Genomic DNA, 18,686 nt, shown 5'->3' with positions numbered 1-18,686 from the left:
TGATGGAATTAGAAACTCTGGGGCAGTTATGCTAACTCACTACAGGAAATCCTCATAGGGAGTGCAGTGACCCTAAGGGTATTAGCCAATGGGCCACTTGTCCTTCAATCTGCTTAACGCCCCTAAATTCAGTATTTAAATGCCTGACTGCCCCCCTCATTTGCCTGACTAAAGGACAAAGAGCCAAAGAAGCAAACTGTGGACTAACTGGACTTTTGCGCCAAACCTGCTTGTTCCTTTCTCGACAATATTCCAACCAGTCTAGTCCTGCAGCTGTTTATCCTTCAAATGCCTTGGAGGGCTGCCAGCACTTTCTCAACCAGCCAGCATCTCTTAAAGTGGAGAAGTCCCATCCCAACGACCGCACCGCAATGTCATGCTCACCGTTCTGCTGACCAACTTGTCTGGCGCAGCAGCCACTCCGGAGGAAGTGGCTGTACTCCAGGAGGTGGGATCTATCTCCCCACCAAGTTTGGCGAAGCCAGGAGCCATCCAGGACCAATACCTGGGGTACCGGACACCTTGCAGCAGTCAAGGTTTGTTTGTGGTCCAATCTGAACTCAAACGCTGCCAAGATAAACCAGCTGACGCAGGACGTGAGCATCCAAGGTCCGCACTGAGCAGCCCTGATTTCCTGTTTTTTTCCCCGTCTCCAGGTCGACACTGAAAGGAAGATCCTCTAAAACCTGAGTCATTTGATTGTGTGCAATAAATGCTTAACACTACCCTTTGAACATAAACTGCTTGCCAACACTACCATAGAAGAGCGCATTTGCGATTATTAAATAAAGCACTATAAACCAATAACGGTCGTATGGACTTTCTGCAGAGTGTATCTCATTTTGGTACTCTACATAAAAATGACTTTTGAAATAAGTAGGTGTCACATTCCTGAAGAGTAATATGTAGATGTATTTTTAATGCTAAACTTTCATTTGTTTTAATTCTTGCTTCACAGCTATTCCATAGTTCAGAGCTGGGTTAACGTTATTAATTATGACCTACATTGTTTGCAGTTTCTTGCAACCATTTAAATGGGCAAAATGCAGTCGAGACCTGGGGCCACAGTCATGTCTACAAAGTCCTGATGTATCTTATTTGGATTGGCTTCCACATGGTTGACCGGTTTGTCTGTGCCTAGACTTGCCAGGGTCGTATCATTGCCCTATATTTGAAGGATAAGAAATGTTGTCCTAAAACAAGTGTTTTATAACTTTAAAGACTAGACCAGATCTATCCACATGCTGTTGATACTGAACAATGTTTAATGATGGACTAGTAATACAAAACTCATCCATGGCCTCTCTCCTAGAGGGAAAGGACTTTTCAGTGTGCATCATGCAAACTTATAGTGCAGTTCTTGAAGTATAAAGATTAAGGTTGCATGTTTTGGTTATTTATTTGATGGTTCACGCCAGTAAGGACTTGACATTTACATGCTTGATGTCTGCAGTCAGGCACGTCCTAATATGATCAAATAGCAACATCAACTTGATGATGTATAAAAAATAAATTGAGCTGTAGTTCTTTGTGCGCTTTGCGTGTACCCTACCAGACTAAAGGGCAAGACCCAGTGTTCTACATTAAACCTATTCTGCTCTACTTCACTCACCATGGAGAATCTAGGGACCAAAGAGTAACTTTGTTATCCTATTTCAGTACACTAATTTTGATGGGGTTTAACACCAGTTTAATTCGCATCTTCGCCCCCTCCCATCTTCGCCCCCTCCCAAGTTGCTGGCTAGTAACCATAGAACCGCAAAAGAAAAGCCTCAAATGTTTTTTGAGATGTTCGCGGTTATCTAGAGCCTAAAATGTACAGAGCCTATGGAGATATTTGCAATGATTAACTTGCAAGGAATCTGCTCATTGTTGGCTTAAGCTTCAGTATTGCATTACATAGCTGTAAGCATCTGTCACATTTACACTTTCTGCAGGTTTCTAAACATTTTAATTTTAACTTTTTTTGCAGGTTCTTATTGCGAAGATAGTTACAAGTGCGCGAAGCCCTGGAGCAAAATGTTACGGAATAGTTACCATGTTGTCCAGTGGAGATGTGCCTAGGTGCATCTCACACCTTCATCACACAGAATTGCATGGTCAACAGATTTCAGTTGAAAAGGCAAGTTTACTTTTTAAGAAATGTGTGCGAGTGATTTTTGTCTTTCCTTTCTATAACTTTTTTTTTTTCTTTTGACAGTTGAAAAATGACACTTTCAGAAATATAAAGAGTCAAGTTGATGAAAGGGTTGGTTCAAGCAGATTTGTGAGAGACAAGAAGGCTGTGGGTGGAGACAAGAAGGCTGCGGGTGGAGACAAGAAGGCTGCCGCCGGCGACAAGGTGGAAAAGAAGTCTCCTGGGGCTGACCAGAAGGCTGCTGGGGGCGACAAGGTGGAAAAGAAGCCCACTGGGGTTGACAAGAAGGCTGCCGGGAGCAATAAGGTGGAGAAAAAGCCTGCTGGGACTGACAAGAAGGCTGCCGGGGGCAACAAGGTGGAAAAGAAGCCTGTTGGGGCTGACAAGAAGGTGGCCGGGGGAAACAAGGTGGAAAAGAAAACTGCAGGGGCTGACAAGAAGCCTGCCGGAGGGGACAAGGTGGAAAAAAAGCCTGCCAGGGCTGACAAGAAGGCTGCTGGGGGTGACAAGGTTGAAAAGAAGCCTGCCAGGGCTTTCAAGAAGACTACTAACAGTGACAAGAAGCCCAACGATAAGACAGATGGGTAATTGTTCTTGTGCATTTATTTCAAGGATGTTTTCATGTGAATTGAAAGCATTAGAGGTTAATACTTTTTTTGTTTTTCTTTCAAGAGATCAAACTTCAACCAAAAAAGAGGAAATTAACAAGTCCGACAAATCTGAAAAAGAAGGCAAAGAAAAGAAAACTGATCTTAAGGAACAAAAAGAAGGGACATCTAGTGCTACTACTGAAGGGTCAAAGAACGAAGAAAGAAAGCGAAGAAGTATGTGAAATATAATGGGTGTAGTAACCATGGACTTCTGTCTTTGCCATATTCAAATTAGACATCGTCGTGCCCCAACATAAGATAAGTTCAAGTGATTAAAAGTGAGTGAGATCACTTCAAAGATTACACCATCACTTTCGTTTACTCAGTGAGATTTCCTGAGTTTTAATGATGCCCAGACGTGGGTCCTCTGCTTGCTTGGAATTAGAACTTTTGGTGCACTTCACTGTTGCGTCCTTAAGTCTGGGAATGGGCTAGAGTTGCTTTTGATCATGTTCAGAATGTATGTGGCTTGGTAGTTATTGGGGCAGAAAAAAGGTTGATTGCTCCTCCACACAAGGACTTGCCTCATGCAAAGTGGGCATAAAAGCAATGGTTGGTCATAGGGGCAGGGCAATTGATTAACAGTGAGATTATTTCAGGCATTAGCCCATCACCATCTTTTCAGTTAGAAGCGGATAATTGTTTGAGTTTAATACAAGATTGTGCCTGGCCCCAAAATATATTTCTGTATTAAGCATCTTCAATTCACTGTAAACCGTTCCATGCAAGTTTAATGGGCATGTGACTCGAAATAAACTTGATAAAAATTGGTAGGGCAGAAGCATGGGGATTTTTATCAGGCTTGTTTTTTAAATACTATTCCATGAGTGTGCCAAGTGTGCTCATTCCGGCACAAACCGTCTACTATTCTTTTTGCCTGTTGCTGACGCATGCTGTATCTTTTCTCCAGTTAATTGATTGTAGAATCTGCTTCCTAATGGATTCAGATATTGGTCCTTGCGGTCGCATCTTTGGAACCACTCATCCATCCTTTATTAGCATATACTTCTACTGATGTAGAACCTGGGTGTAGTGGCCAAATGTATTTGGAAATGAGCTAGTATTTTGGTGATTTCTTTTTTAAACCCTACCTGTGGCAGTAGAAAATTCTAAACCAGTTAGAAAAAAATGACTTCTCAACTGGAACCAACAAAAAATCATTCTATTAGTTTTGTCTGCTGCTATATTTCAGTTACTTGAAGTAGCTAAGAGCCTTTCTTTTTTCCAGATACTCTTACTCCTGAAGAGTTGGTTATTATAGACCAAACAAGAAGAGAGAAGCCTGTGAAGAGACCAACAAGACGACGATTTGAACGGGTTAGTTCCTTTAAATCATGAGGCAGTTGGACTTTTATTTGGGGCGTACAAAAATGGGCTGTTCAGTAAATGGGATTGTACTGCACTTTCAAAGAGTTAGGATGCCTTTTGAGGATGAACGAAAATGTGAAGGGCTCAAGGTTACACAGTATAAATTCACCTAGTCACTAACTTTTTCATTAGGCTACATTTCCTGCTCACCAAGTACAGAACATTACAGCTCTTCACAACCTACGTACTTTTCGCCCTTTGTAGGCATCCCAACATTGTTGTATAGTTTAAAGCAGACATTTCAGACTGACTTTAAAAGCATAGTTTTTAGACAGCAATACAACTTTTTTTGATATTTGACAAAGTCAACATTGACTTATAGCTGCTTTCACCTTTTCAAGCCCTTCACTACTCCATGCAGATAAAAAACCTTTTGCTGGTTTAAACACATTTTTTCAAGATTGTGGTAGTTTTGTAAATGTTCATGCATTCACCGGGCAGTACGAAGTAAGCATCAGTAACATTTCATTGAGAAACCTTTTACAAAAGCAATATGCACTGTAGACCGTTGTGGTGGTGATTCGCAAAATGTGAAAGCTATGGGTGTAAGTAAGTTGGTCCTGTGTCTATAATTTGGCTAAACTCCATTTTTGCTAGAATTAAACTTACTGTTAAACCTACAAGTGAGATGTAAATATTTGCATCATAGTGATGCAGAATTAACTTGTCAAAGGTGTAAATGCCTGGGCTGCAAGTGCCATCATAACAAAATGTTACTGGACAGGCCTTACCCCATGACGCAGACTAAATATTAAGGTTTGCACCATCCTTTGAGTGCTAATGTTAAATAGCATTAAGGTATTGAAAATGGGCATAGGCCTCAACATAAATAGCACATCCATCCATCTTATTTCAAACAATATGAAATTTGACCAGTGAGTTGAGCCCTCTTACTCCTATAGGCCAACATAGCTCTCTGATTAGCTGCATGATGAAGGTGATTCAGGCTTCCAGCCAGAGCGCGATTTCATGTTTAGGCAGGGCTAGGTCTCTTCTGGATGGCCAAAGGGGACAAACAGCTGGTCAGAACTTGTTGTAAAAAATTGGAATTTCGTTTCAGCTGGCCCCCACTCTGCTCCTGTTAGAACTGCTAGATGCTGGTGTTCGACTGACCGTGCACTGAGGCCTGCTAACCAGATCTCTGAGCCAGTGCTTTTCAATAACCCAAGTCGAATTTTAACCCAATTGGCAAGTACTTTAGCACCCATAGAAGTTCCTACTAATTGGTAGCCATGGTACCCAGGGCATGGGTACTGTAGGAAGCTAGCTCTTAATATTGTATATCAATAGGTTGATTAACTGTTTGAAGAGTCCAGGGGTTCCTTAGGAATGGACAGAGGATTGCTATTCAATTCTAAAGTGTTCTATTAGCGGGTAGAGTGGCCAAGCAGCCTTAGACTTAACACAGTGGAGTGCAAGACAATTGTAAATGCACACAATGACCCTATACAGTGTACGTTTCTCCCATAGGAGGACATAACCACGTTTGAGACTCATACCTTAAATCTGACGGCTATCTTTCCTGAAAATCAGGAACTAGTACTTAGTCTCATAGATCTTGGTGTATACATTTAAATTAAAAATGGTTATCGAATTTTGTGTCAGATTTCTTTATTGAGTTTTTTGACTGTGTGGTCGAGCAGTCTCCGGCACAACCACAAATTGAGTGCCATGGCATTATTAAAGCAAGCTTCTGTGCACTAGTAATGGATACCCGGACTCCGCATAGTGCACCTCATTTTAGTACAGTAGGAAGCTAGCTCTTTATATATTGCCACTAGGTGGTGATACTTTCACAGAGACGAGGGGTTCCCCAAAAGTATACAGGGCTCAGTGCAATACCCAAAGTGCTCTATTAGTAGTAGTGTGGGCAAGCAGCCTTAGTCCTAATATAGAGGAGTGTAAGACATTTATTGCACATACATGATAAATAAGACACACGACTCAACGAGATCAGACCAATTTTATAAAATTATACTTTGTACTTTATTTTAAAACCCAGGTCTTTGTAATTAAAACTTCAAACTTTTCACTTTCAAAAATTGACACTTAGTAACTTTTTCACATTGTCCAGTGTGTTCCTATGGGGAAATTTTTTTTGTGGTATAACAGGTGAGTATCGAATTTACAATTTCAGTCTTTTGAGCGACATTGGGAAGGGCCAAGGTTCAGGTAGGTATCAAAACTGCCCCACCAGCGGTACCAAACCATCTGGTAGCAGAGGTTCAAATTGGAGTTCGACTCAATGCTTGGAGATCATTGGTGCCTGGAGCAACACTGCTTGCAGGTAAGTAAATTTGTTGCAGGGGTTAAGCTTTAGGGGTTAGCACTAGCACAGGAGGTCGGGGCTGAGGTGGCACTAGCACAGGGGGTCGGGGCTGAGGTGGCACAAAGCAGCACCAAGCATACCTCACCAGAAGAACAGATGCGACTGGGTGCAGGGTGCAAATCAGACTTCAGGCGCCCAATGCTTTTCAATGCAGATTTTCCTGATGGCTAAGAGGCTGCAGGCGTGGTACCGGAGGTTGCAGGAGGAAGACAAAGGACCGCAGCATTAAGTTTGGATCCTGGAGCTTGAGCTCTTCAGTTTTTGACTGAAACTGTTACTTTGAGTGAATTTCTTCAGAAAATTCGACATTCTGGCTTATTAAGGCTTCTACTTAGGTTTTTTTTGTGGTATTCCATGGAAATTTCCTGTCGGAATGCCTGCTTTATGCCGGAAGTGTCCTTGTGACAAGAAGATGGCACTGACAACCCAGACCAGTGCTACCACTGTCAGAAGTTCTCAAGGCGGACTCTTTGTGACAGAGAACGGATCAGACTTCATGCCATATTGGAGAAAGACAAAAGTCATCGGGTGGGTGGCCATGGCGTCCCAAGTCGTCTTCTTCAAGCAAGCAGGGCCAAAAACTGCGACGTTCCGCCACTCCTGCCCCCAGAAAGAAGAAGGAAGATCTCTGTCGAAGCTGCAGTCGAAGAGGCCCAGGCGCTCTTCTGGATCACCGTTGCGATGTCGAGAGTCTCCGCCGCATCCACGTAAGTCTGCGTCGAGACGCCACACTTCGGGCTCGAAGTCTGTGGCTGCTTGCATGTCCAAGTCGACGTCGAGGCTTCCGTCGACTTCTAGACAACTCTCCGCCGCCCCCGAGGGGGTCAGTGTCCAGAGCTATGACTGCTTCCAGATCGCCGCCGGCTGGCGTGCCACCGTCGAGAGGGCATTAAAGATCCCACCATTCGACGTCTAGGAGGTTGACGTCGAGGCGACGTCAGGAAGGGTCACCGTCGACATGACGTCTAAGGAGGTCGTCGTCGCCACGACGTCATGAAACCTCCAACTCCACGTCGAGGTCACCAGCTCGATGCCGACTATCGCAGTCGAGGTACCCACGGCGTGGGTGATCGACGTCGAGAGCATCAAGACCTCGCTCGACGCCATTTGTCACATAGACTTCTTCGACGTCGAAGCTTTCGCCGTCGAGGGAACAGGTCACGGTCATTGTGGAGTCATCTGGATCCAGGTCATCAGGAGACAGATCGTCATCTCCTGGGTTGAACATTGTGGAAATCTCTCCGGAGGCTTCCCCCAGATCTGCAGACCGATCATGCAGTGGGTCATCTCACCGTCCTCAGGGGGCTGTATCGGGCGGTCGCAGTAGTCCGGGCTCTGATTACTCCTGCACATTCTCACCGTCTGCTCCAAGGACAAGTACTCCGGCCAGACCATCTAAGTCTCCACCTCGGAGGCATCGGCCCTCACCCAGACCGGGATCTCCTGCCAGATCACGCTCTCCAGCACGGCCAAGAACACCTGCCAGGCCAAGATCTCCCCCTAGACCAAGATCTCCGTCTAGGCATCGGTCTAGATCCAGGGGTCGGCACAGCCATCATCGCGACAGGCCCCATAAGACGACGCACAAGATCTCCATCTTGGTCATCTTCCACGAGGTCTACGGTCCGAGACTATTCTCCGACCTTCTCTTCTACTCCTCCCTCTCGAGTCTCACAGATTGACATCGCAACGTTTACAGACGTGCTGGGCAGGGGAGCAAAGAAACTTAATATCTCTCTGCATAACCCCGTGGTATCCACCTCTGTGATTTTTGATACCCTTCATCTGACATCGCCCAGACCCCTACTACCTCTGGTGCCTGGCTTCATTGAACCATCTATGGCAACCTTTCTCACACCTGCGGTGGTAGGTTCTGTTCCATCTAGAATCGCCAGGAAGTACAAGGCTCCCACTGAGGACCCCTTGTTCCTCAGAGCCGGTCCACCAGCTGACACCATTATCGTGGCGTCTGCCATAAAGTCCCATTCGGCTTCTACCTCATCCTTGGTACCCCAGAAAAGGACAGCAAGCTAATGGATTCGTTTGGCAGAAAGGTATGCAACACCTCGGCTTCCTATATGAAGGCGGCCAGTGCCTCTGCCCTACTCGGAAGATATGATAGGTCCCTTTGGGACTCCCTCACTCGCTTCACAGAAAAGCTGCTTAAGGAACATCGTCAGGACTTTGTCGAAATCCTGCAGGAGGGAGGGCTCATTGCCAACCAGGTCATCAGTGCCGCAGCGGATGCTTCTGATCTCGCGGCCCATGGCTACTCCCATGGAATCTGCTCATGGCGTTTGGCTTGGCTCCGCCTTACAGGCCTCAAGCCGGATGCTCAGAAGATCTTAAGCAGATTTTCTGCACTTGCATGTGTGCACTGCTGAAGCCTGTGGTCAGTTTAAAAGCAGAACTGGTGGCCAGGACAGCTTTTAAACCTCATTGTGCCCACACTCTACTTTGGGGGTAGGGACACTTAAAAATGAAAAACCTACCATGTTTTTGCATATTAGGGACCCCCAGGGTCACCCCTAGTTATCCCAGGGGTGGGGGGTCAGTTATTTATAAGGTACGCCCTTTAGTGACTGTTTACACAAAAAAGAAAAGACCTTTGCCTACGGAAGACTATTCTAGAATTCCACTCAAGAAAGACTGTGCTACCTCTCTAATACTTTTTGAGCCTATCACTCCAGCTATGCCTACCACTGCACATCCCACAAACTCAACCTGCACGCTCTGACTACAACCCAGTTGAAGATCAGGATGCAGATGTGGGGTTTGGTTACCTTCAAAACCCGTATGGAGACCCCAACTCACAACCATGCGGTGGGGGAGGTGAACCAGACAATGAAGGGACTCTGCCCATTACAGACCCTGCAGTATACCCAACCAAGCCATCACCCACAGAAGATACAGTAGCCTTTAACTCTCTACTAGATAGAGCAGCAAGCTACCATAATGTAGATATGCATTCTGATGCTATTGAAGAGGACTTTCTCTTTGATACATTAACATCGGAAAGACATGTAAAAACACTCCCCATGTTGAAGGGCGCCTTAAAGCACGCAAGTGACATTTTTAAGGACACTGCTAGGTCACGTGTCATAAACCCTAGAATTGAAAAGAAATATAGGGCTGCACCTATAGATCCCACATACATCAGGGGGCAACTACCCCTAGACTCCCTAGTGGTATCAAACGCACGAAAGCGTGCAAATTCACATACTACTGGAGAGGCTGCTCCTCCAGACAAGGAGTCAAAAGATCTTTGAGGCATCAGGCAAGAGAGTAGCAGCTCATGCAGCAAACACATGGAGAATAGCCAATACACAGGCCTTGCTGGCCAGATATGACCGGGCGCACTATGACCGTTTAGAGGAAATTCTCCAACACTTACCTGAGCCATACAAAAATCAGGCAGATGTACTTATACAAGAGGGAAAGCTCATTGTGCCTCAATTAAATGTGCCCTAGATGCCTCGGACACAGCTGCCAGATCCATCAACACAAGCGTGCTGCTGAGGCGACACGCATGGCTTTGCATGTCAGGCTTTAAGAATGAAGTACAATCTACTATTCTTAATCAGCCCATAAACCCAGACTTTCTGTTTGGTCCAGCAGTTGACTCAATTCTGGACAAAATGAAAAAGGATGCTGAAACAGCGAAGTCCATGGGAGCTCTACAGTCCCAACAACACCGGGGTTCCTTTCGTCGCTCCAATTATAGAGGAGGAGCGCAAAGTAGTACATCACAGCAATCCTCCTACAAAAGTAACACGCAATCCACATACAACGAGAACACAAACAGGGGTGGATACAGAGGTAATAATACCAAGGGAAGAGGTCGTGGAGGCAATGCAAATAGATCCTCCACTAACACCAAACAGTGACTTCTTGGCACTACCCCCAGACCATATAACACCGGTCTGGGGGAAGACCACAACAGTTCCTGCCAGTCTGGTTAAACATCACTACATACAGACAAGTGGGTCAGGCAAATTATCCAACATGGCTATTGCCTAGAACTCACCTCAACACCACCCAACATACCACCCGTGCACCGTCCAATGTCACAGGAACATATAACGCTACTACAGCAAGAGGTCATCAGTATGCTGCAAAAGGGGGCCATAGAACCAGTCCCACTACAACATCAAGGAACAGGTGTATACTCCCTATACTTCCTTATTCCAAAGGACGGGTCTCTCAGACCAATATTGGACCTCAGGCCCCTCAACCTGTACATTTTGTCGGAGCATTTTCATATGCTCACTCTCCAGCAAGTCTTGCCTTTGCTTCGCCAGGGAGACTTCCTAGCAACTCTAGACCTCAAGGACGCATACTTTCATATACCAATTCACCCTGCTCACAGAAAGTATCTAAGGTTCACCATTCAAGGACAGCATTACCAGTTCAAAGTCCTACCATTTGGTGTCACAACAGCTCCACGAGTGTTCACCAAATGCCTGGGAGAGGAGTTGGCCTAACTGCTAAGGCGCTCGACCTCGGACCTGGGGATCTGGGTTCGAGACTCGGTAACGACGCCAAAACCTCCTGTGATTCTGGGCAAATCACTTAATCTCCCCGTGCCTAAAAATGAAAGCGTGTGTTCTCATAAATGAAAGCGTGTGTTCTCATGTAAAAACGTAACTTGTGCTATGTAAAGCGCTCTGATACCTGATTCGGTTCGGGTCTAGTTCGCGCTATATAAAACTCTACAAAAAAAAAAGGCTAGCTACAGTGGCGGCACATCTCAGGAGGAAACACATCCATGTGTACCCATATCTGGACGATTGGCTAATACACGTGCCATCAGCCCAACAATGTGCCAGCCACATGTCAAAGACCATCCATCTCCTGCACAGTTTAGGTTTCTCGCTAAACTACCCAAAATCACATCTGCAACCCTCCCACGTCCAACAGTGCCTGGGAGCAACCATAGATACACTGGCAGCGAAAGCATATCCCAACGCAGCACGGATCAACGGAATGCAAACATTGATCCAAAAGTTCAGACCCCAACACTCATTACCAGCTCGAGTGTTTATGCAACTAATAGGCATGATGGCCTTGTGCATATTCATAGTCCCTCATGCCAGGCTACACATGCGTCCACTCCAGGAGTGCCTAGCAGGGCAGTGGAACCAGGCTCAAGGACAATTAAAAGACTGACCAGTCGTGCATACAACTCTCTGCATTGGTGGAATCCACAAAACCTTTGCAAAGGGCGACTGTTCCAAGAGCCTGTCCTACAAATAGTGTTAACCGCGGACGCATCCCTGCTAGGATGGGGAGCCCATGTCCTAAATTACACAGTACAGGGACTCTGGACTGTACAACAAAAGAGGATGCACATCAACCTTCTGGAGTTGATGGCAATCTTTCTAGCCCTAAAAGCGTTCAAGACACACTTATGCAACAAAGCTGTGTTGATCCAGGCGGACAACATGACCGCATTTATTACATTCAAAAACTGGGAGGAACACACTCACCACAGCTGTCGCACCTAGCTCAAACAATGTGGAAATGGGCCATTCAGAGGAACATGTTTCTCATGGCAGAGCACCTCCCCGGCAAGGACAATCAAGAAGCCGACCTGCTCAGCAGGCACAGCCAGCAAATGCACGAATGAGAAATTCACCCCAAAGTGCTCCAACCATTCTTCCGGAAGTGGGGACACCCGGAGATCTGTTTGCCACAAGCGAAAACGCAAAATGCCAGTACTTTGCCTCCAGTTTCCCACATCCGCAGTCGCAGGGCAATGCGATATGGATGAACTGGTCAGGCAAATTTGCATACGCTTTCCCCCCCAGCTCCATTAATACCGCTAGTGGCACGCAAAATGCCCCAACATTCGCTGACGCTGATCCTAGTTGCTCCCACTTGGGCGAGGCAACCATGGTACACAACGTTCCTAGAACTATCAGTGGTGCCTCATCCAAGACTGCGACTCACACCCAATCTTCTAACTCAGAGCCATGGAGAAATCCAACACCCAGACCCGCAACAGCTGAACCTGGCGCGATCTGGCTCCTGAAATCCTAGAGTTTGGATACCTAAACTTGCCCCCAGACTGCATGAATATTATCAAAGAGGCAAGAAAACCCACTACCAGAGCATGCTATGCAGCTAAGTGGAAACGTTTCGTCATTTACTGTAGTAACAACAATATAAACCCACTTGATGCTTCTACTCAAGACATCATTTTCTATCTTTTGCACCTACAACGTTGCAATTTAGCCTACTCATCCATCAGGATACATTTGGATGCGTTAGCAGCATATCTTCAAAACAGGCAACACCTTTCACTATTTAGGGTGCCAGCAATTAAAGCGTTTATGGAAGGACTTAAACACATAATTGCTCCAAGACACCCACCTTCACCAGTCTGGAATCTGAACATTGTTTTAACCAGACTTATGGGACCACCTTTTGAACCACTACACATGCGATATTTCTTACTTGGAAGGTGGCTTTTCTTATTGCCATTACTTCACTTCGAAGAGTTAGCGAGCTGCAAGCCCTAACTATTCAAGAGCCATTCATTCAAGTACATGCAAATAGAGTAGTTCTCAGAACAAACACTAAATTCATGCCAAAGGTGGTATCCCATTTCCATATAAATCAAACCATAGAACTGCCAGTGTTCTTTCAAAACCCACAAACAGTAGCTGAAAGGGCCTTGCATACTCTAGATGTCAAGAGAGCTCTGCTATATTATATAGATAGAACTAAGGCATTTCGAAAGACAAAACAGTTGTTTGTTGCTTTCTCACCACAACAGAAAGGCAACCCTATCTCAAACTCGGGTATAGCCAGATGGATCGTTAAGTGCATCCAGATATGTTATTTAAAAGCAAAACGCACCTTAACAGTTCCCCCTAGGGCGCATTCCACACGCAAGCTAGGGGCATCCATGGCTTTCCTTTAAAATATTCCTTTACATGAAATTTGTAGAGCAGCCACATGGTCAACCACACATACATTTACAAAACACTATTGTGTAGATGTACATTCCAAACAGCAAGCTGCTGTAGGACAGGCTGTTCTCAAAACTCTTTTCCAGACTGCTGCAGCTGACACAGGTAGCCACTGCTAGGGGAGATACTGCTATACATTCAATACACAGATATGAATTCAGCAGCCCACATGCCTCGAACGGAATATGCTACTTACCAGTATGCATCTGTTCTTGGCATGTAGGGCTGCTGATATTCATATCATAGATGGTACGGGGATGGTCCATGGATATGAGATATCCCAGGGCGTGTGTTTAGCCAGCTCTACCTCCTTGCTGGAAAATCAGCCGTTATGGATTTGGAAGGATGATGCACTCTGGGACAAACTAATGCCACACTCCACAGGATGTGGTCATAACTATGAGGAGTTTCCCTGCTCTCATTGGTCAGCATTGACCTGGTGCTTGACCCAGAGAATTTTGAATAAGTATCTGAGAGGGGCAGAGCCCTCCAGATCTGCTGCTTGAAACTGAATGAAGCAAGAAGTGCCCTGCTGAAGATTTTGCTGGGTGCAAGGAACTCTAAGGCCTGACCTATGAAGACTGCATCATCTGAAACTACAGCCCTGTGGATTACCTTGCTGGCAAAAGACTCAAGAGTGGAAACTCCCTGCAAGCTACAGGCTAACAGACCTCACCTGGACAGCCCCACAAAGAATTTAAAGCCTGGAGTACCAGTGGATTTGTAAGGGTTTTGTTCAAGTGGATTGCGGAATTGAAGTTTCACACTTTAAGGACCCTCTTGGAGATTCCAGAACTTTGGATTGCGTGTTGGATACTTTGGGACCCGCAAGCAGAACGCCAGGAAGGTGTTCTAACTGGACCCTGCTTGCTGAAGAAGGCGGCCCACTACAGTGGTGAGAATTCTTCAGAACAATTTATAAAGGTGTGTTCCTGATAGAGAAAACAAAATGACTTAAGGGGCACTGTTGGTTTCTAAGCACTAGAAAGTGACTAATCTTTAAAAAAAAATCATCTCTGGTTTACTACAGTGGATTATTTTCGTTTTGGTGTCATTTAAAAGATAAAAATATTACTTATTTTTATAAATTGGTGTTGGATTTTTACTTTGTGTTGTCTTAATTATTTACTGAAATGGTGTTTTTGAATGCTTTACATACCTGTCTTTGAAGTTAAGCCGGTCTGCTCGCAGCCACGTTACCAAGGGTTGAGCAAAGGAATAATTTTCTAAGACCTATGCTGAGTCCTATCATGTGTTAGTGGCCTTATTGCCAGTGGCAGACCTACATTTGCCCCTACCAATAACCCACTTTCCAACAGACACTGTTAAAGCTGTGGGTTTGCAGAAGCGTAAAGAATTTTAAAAACGCTTTCACCAGGGGGACAAGCGGTCTTGCCAGCAGAGGGTTCTAACCCCTCAATGGTCATCCCAGCCACAGCAGAAAACCCAGTTCCAGCAGAGACGCCCTGGCAGAGGGAACAATAACAAACAGTCTACCTCGAAGCAGCCTCCCAAGCACTGAGCTGTTGCTTCCTCCGCAACTGTTCGCCACTCCGGTGGTGGGAGGGAGTTTTTCTCATCATCTGGAAGAGTGGAGATCCATAACAAAGGACAGATGGGTGCTGAATATTGTGCAGCATGGTTACTTGCTGAGGTTCAAGTCCCCCCCTCCGCAAGTCTACCTTCCAACAAAGCGCCTGCCCCGATTCCACAGTCCACTGCTGCAGGACTAGGTCTCTGTTCTCCTCAAAAAGAAGGCCTTAGAGGAGGTTCCCTTCATGCAGAAAAATCAAGGAGTCTACTCCCGCTCTTTTCTGGTGCAAAAAAAGGCCCAGTCAGATTACAGGCCTATTCTAGACCTACGACTGCTGAACAGATTCATCAAAAAGAAAAATTCTGCATGCTTGGCCTGTGCCAGATCTTCCCGCATCTTCATCAAGGAGACTGGATGTGTGCGATCGACCTGCAGGACGCTTACTTTCACATACCCGTCTCAGTAAAGCACCGAAAGTTTCTCAGGTTTCAGATCGGACGCCATCACTACCAGTATAGAGTGCTTCCGTTAGACCTGAAATCTGCACCACGGAAGTTCTCCAAGTGCATGGTGGTGGTGGCTGCTTTTCTCCGCAGGAGAAAGGTCTTTGTCTATCCCTATCTAGACGATTGGCTGTTAAAAAGCTCAATTCCGGCTCTGCTTCAGAACCTTCTTTCGTTCTGTCTCAAACTGATGAGCTCATTGGGGTTGCAGGTCAACTTCAAAAACTCAGTACTCACTCCTTCCCAACGGATTCATTACCTGGGCGCTTCCCTGGACTCAGTGCAGGCAAGCGTGTGTCCTTCGGAGGAGAGGTTGTAATCCATGCTCCTAAAGGGTCGTCTTCTCCTGGACAGTCACAATCCCACAGCCAGGCAAGTGTCCTTTTTCCTGGGATCGATGGCCTTGTGCAGCTACATCATGCCCAATGCCAATCTACCACAGAGCAGTGTGTAGAGCTCGTGCTGCCTACTACGCTCAGGAATTTAGTAACAGTTCCAACCCGTCCAAACTTATTTTTAAGGTCCCTAAGGACCTGACGGCAATAGAGCCGCTGTGGCAGAAATTTGCTCAGCGGCCCACTGCGAAGACTTGGCCGTGTTCTTTAATGAAAAGGTCCAAGCTATTTACCGTGCTTTCCCTAGCACAGAGCCGGTTGTTGAGCCCACTAACTTCTACCGACCAGTGGTCATGTCCTAGTCTCCCTTCCTAATCTATCCTCTGAGACATTTCTTACGCTGGTCAGCAAGGTAAAATCTGGCTCGCCTACTGACCCTCTGCGTCCAGCTCAGTTCAAAGGCTCTGCGGATCTGTCTTCCTCCTTTGCGCCACCTTATAAATCTTTCCCTTGCCTCTGGTGTCGTTCCTATTAAATGGAAACGGGCTGTGGCGACACCTATACTGAAGAAGGCCACCTTGGACCCTCTCAAACATGAGAGCTACCGCCCGATTTCACTTCTTCCCTGGGCTGCTAAAATCACTGAGGCCTTTGTGAACGGGGTGCTGTCTGAACATCTTACCAGGGCAGGTATTCTGGATCCATCCAGAACGGTTTCCGTGCTGGTCACAGCACTGAGACTGCACTACTCTCTATGACAGAACACCTTCGTTCCGTACTTGATTCTGGTCAGACTGCGCCACTGATCCTACTGGATCTGAGTGCCGCGGTCCCACATAGGATTTTACTTCAACGTCTTGTTGAGGCAGGTGTATCGGGAACTGCATTCGACTGGTTCAGATCCTTTCTTGCTGACCGGACCTTTAAAGTCCAAGTCCCATCCGTTGCAGCTGGGTGTGCCGCAGGGTTCGTCGTTGAGTCCCACATTATTTAATCTTCATGTGAGACCGCTGGCGGGTGTCGTCAAGCAATGGGGCATCACTATGGTCTCGTATGCTGACGACACTCAGCTGGCGGTCGTCCTGAGTGGTGACTCCGACCTTGACGCCCCCAGATTCCGGAATGGACTCTGCAGTGGCCAGCTGGATGAATGCCAACTGTCTCCAGTTAAATGCCCAAAAAACTGAGGTCATGATTGTGGGCAAGCGGACTGACCTCTGGGGTGATATATGGTGGCCCCCTGAGTTGGGTGTGACTCCCATGCCTATCCTGGAGTTAAAAAAAACTTGGGGGTATGGTTTGATCTTGCCCTTAGTTTTTGTGGTCACACTAAAAAAGTGGCGGCCACCTGTTTTGGCATCTTACGAGGGTTAAGACCTATTCTGAGGTTCTTTGATCCTTCCAACAGGCAGCTGGTCATACAGGCTTCCATTTTATCTCGGCTTGATTATGCCAGCTCGCTCCTATTGGGAGCCAATCAGGCAAAGATTGCTCGGTTGCAATGTGTCGAACGCCGCAGCCAGAGCCCTGGTGGGCTTACCTAGATTCTGCTCTGCGGAAAGTACCATCCGTTCGCTGCACTGGTTGCCTATGGCACAGAGGATTCACTTAAGACCCTGTGCCTCTCTTTAAAGATCCTCAAGCTGGCCTCCCCCCAGAATCTTTACAATCTTTTGGTGCCTTCTGTGCCTGCCCGAACCTTGAGATCCATGGGACAGAATCTGGTAGCTGTTCCTCGGTTTAGGTTGTGCAGAGCTAGAGGTCGGTCCTTCGGGGTGTTGGACGCAAAATTGTGGAATTCACTTCCGCTCCATATCCGTGAAATGGATGAGCTCCTGAAGTTTAGGAGGGCTATTAAAACTCATCTCTTCCCTCATTCAGCTTATCCTCCTTTCTGTGCACTTTTATCCGTAGCTGCTGTGTTTGTTATTCTCTATGAAGCGCCGGGACGCCCCTTGGCTGGGGCAGCTGTGCGCTATAAAAGTGCTTTTAACATAACATAACCATGTACGCCTTCACATGAGGCCTCTGCAGCAGGCTCTCGAGGACCAATGCTCTCAGAGGTCAGGTCACTGGGAGGACCGTGTTTCGCTTCATCAAGGTGCCAGAGACTCAATCAGATGGTGGAGGAAACTTGCCAATCTTCTCCGGGGAGTTCCTTTCCATCGCCCTCCTCCATCTGTCAGTGGTCACGGATGCCGCTCTTCAAGGCTGGGGTGCTCATATGGACCAGCTTCAAGTCCAAGGCCTCTGGTCTGAAGTAGAGCAAGGCTACCACATCCACTTCCTAGCGCTGCAAACCGTTTATCTGGCGCTCAAATCTCTTTATCCTTCTCTGCGCACCAACTACCTCAAAGTTCAGACGGACAACACCACAACTTTGTTCTATCTGTACAATATCAAGATGGCCGCAGGGTAGGGGGCTCCTGTTAAGAACTCCTAGTTCTTGGGATCCCAATTCTGGATTAATCCCTGTTGGCACCGACTCTTGTAAGAAACTGAACATCAACAAGTAACCGGATCGTAATCTTACCTGATTCCAGTGGAGACCGCGAAGGACATCCTGCTAGGAGTGTATTCCGGTGATCTGCTCCAGCCATCGAAGGTGTCTGGCTCGTTTGCGACTGCCCCCACGTACTGCTGAGGACTGCATCCACGCCCGGAGCAGTGCGGCTGATGTGGAGCCCGGGGGCAGACTAGGCAGCTCGTCACGGAGCGAGTGATCAAGTTTGCTCGCGGCATCGGTTGGGCTCCCGACATCGGTTGGGCTCCCGACCTGTTCACCTGTTCCCCTGGATGTTGCACGGCGCCCCGTGGTGCCCCACGGAGCATCCTAAAGCAGCACACGACGGC

General features: G+C 46.7%; 1 protein-coding gene across 8 annotated transcripts in view; it reads left to right on the top strand.

Annotated features, from left to right (window-relative positions):
* SLTM (SAFB like transcription modulator) overlaps positions 1–18,686 on the top strand; it is a 340,694-nt gene that overhangs the window by 112,810 nt on the left and 209,198 nt on the right. For all 8 annotated transcript variants that reach the window (XM_078685169.1, XM_078685170.1, XM_078685172.1 and 5 more), the window contains 4 exons: positions 1,973–2,122; positions 2,201–2,721; positions 2,810–2,961; positions 4,016–4,104. In XM_078685169.1, the coding sequence (XP_078541295.1) occupies positions 1,973–2,122; positions 2,201–2,721; positions 2,810–2,961; positions 4,016–4,104 (912 nt within the window). The remainder of the gene's footprint in view (positions 1–1,972; positions 2,123–2,200; positions 2,722–2,809; positions 2,962–4,015; positions 4,105–18,686) is intronic.

Source organism: Lissotriton helveticus, chromosome 3_2 (genome assembly GCF_964261635.1).
Source record: "Lissotriton helveticus chromosome 3_2, aLisHel1.1, whole genome shotgun sequence".
Taxonomy (NCBI): Eukaryota; Metazoa; Chordata; class Amphibia; order Caudata; family Salamandridae; genus Lissotriton; species Lissotriton helveticus.
The sequence above is the reverse complement of the archived record's forward strand: the minus strand, read 5'-3'. Positions and strand labels throughout refer to the sequence as shown.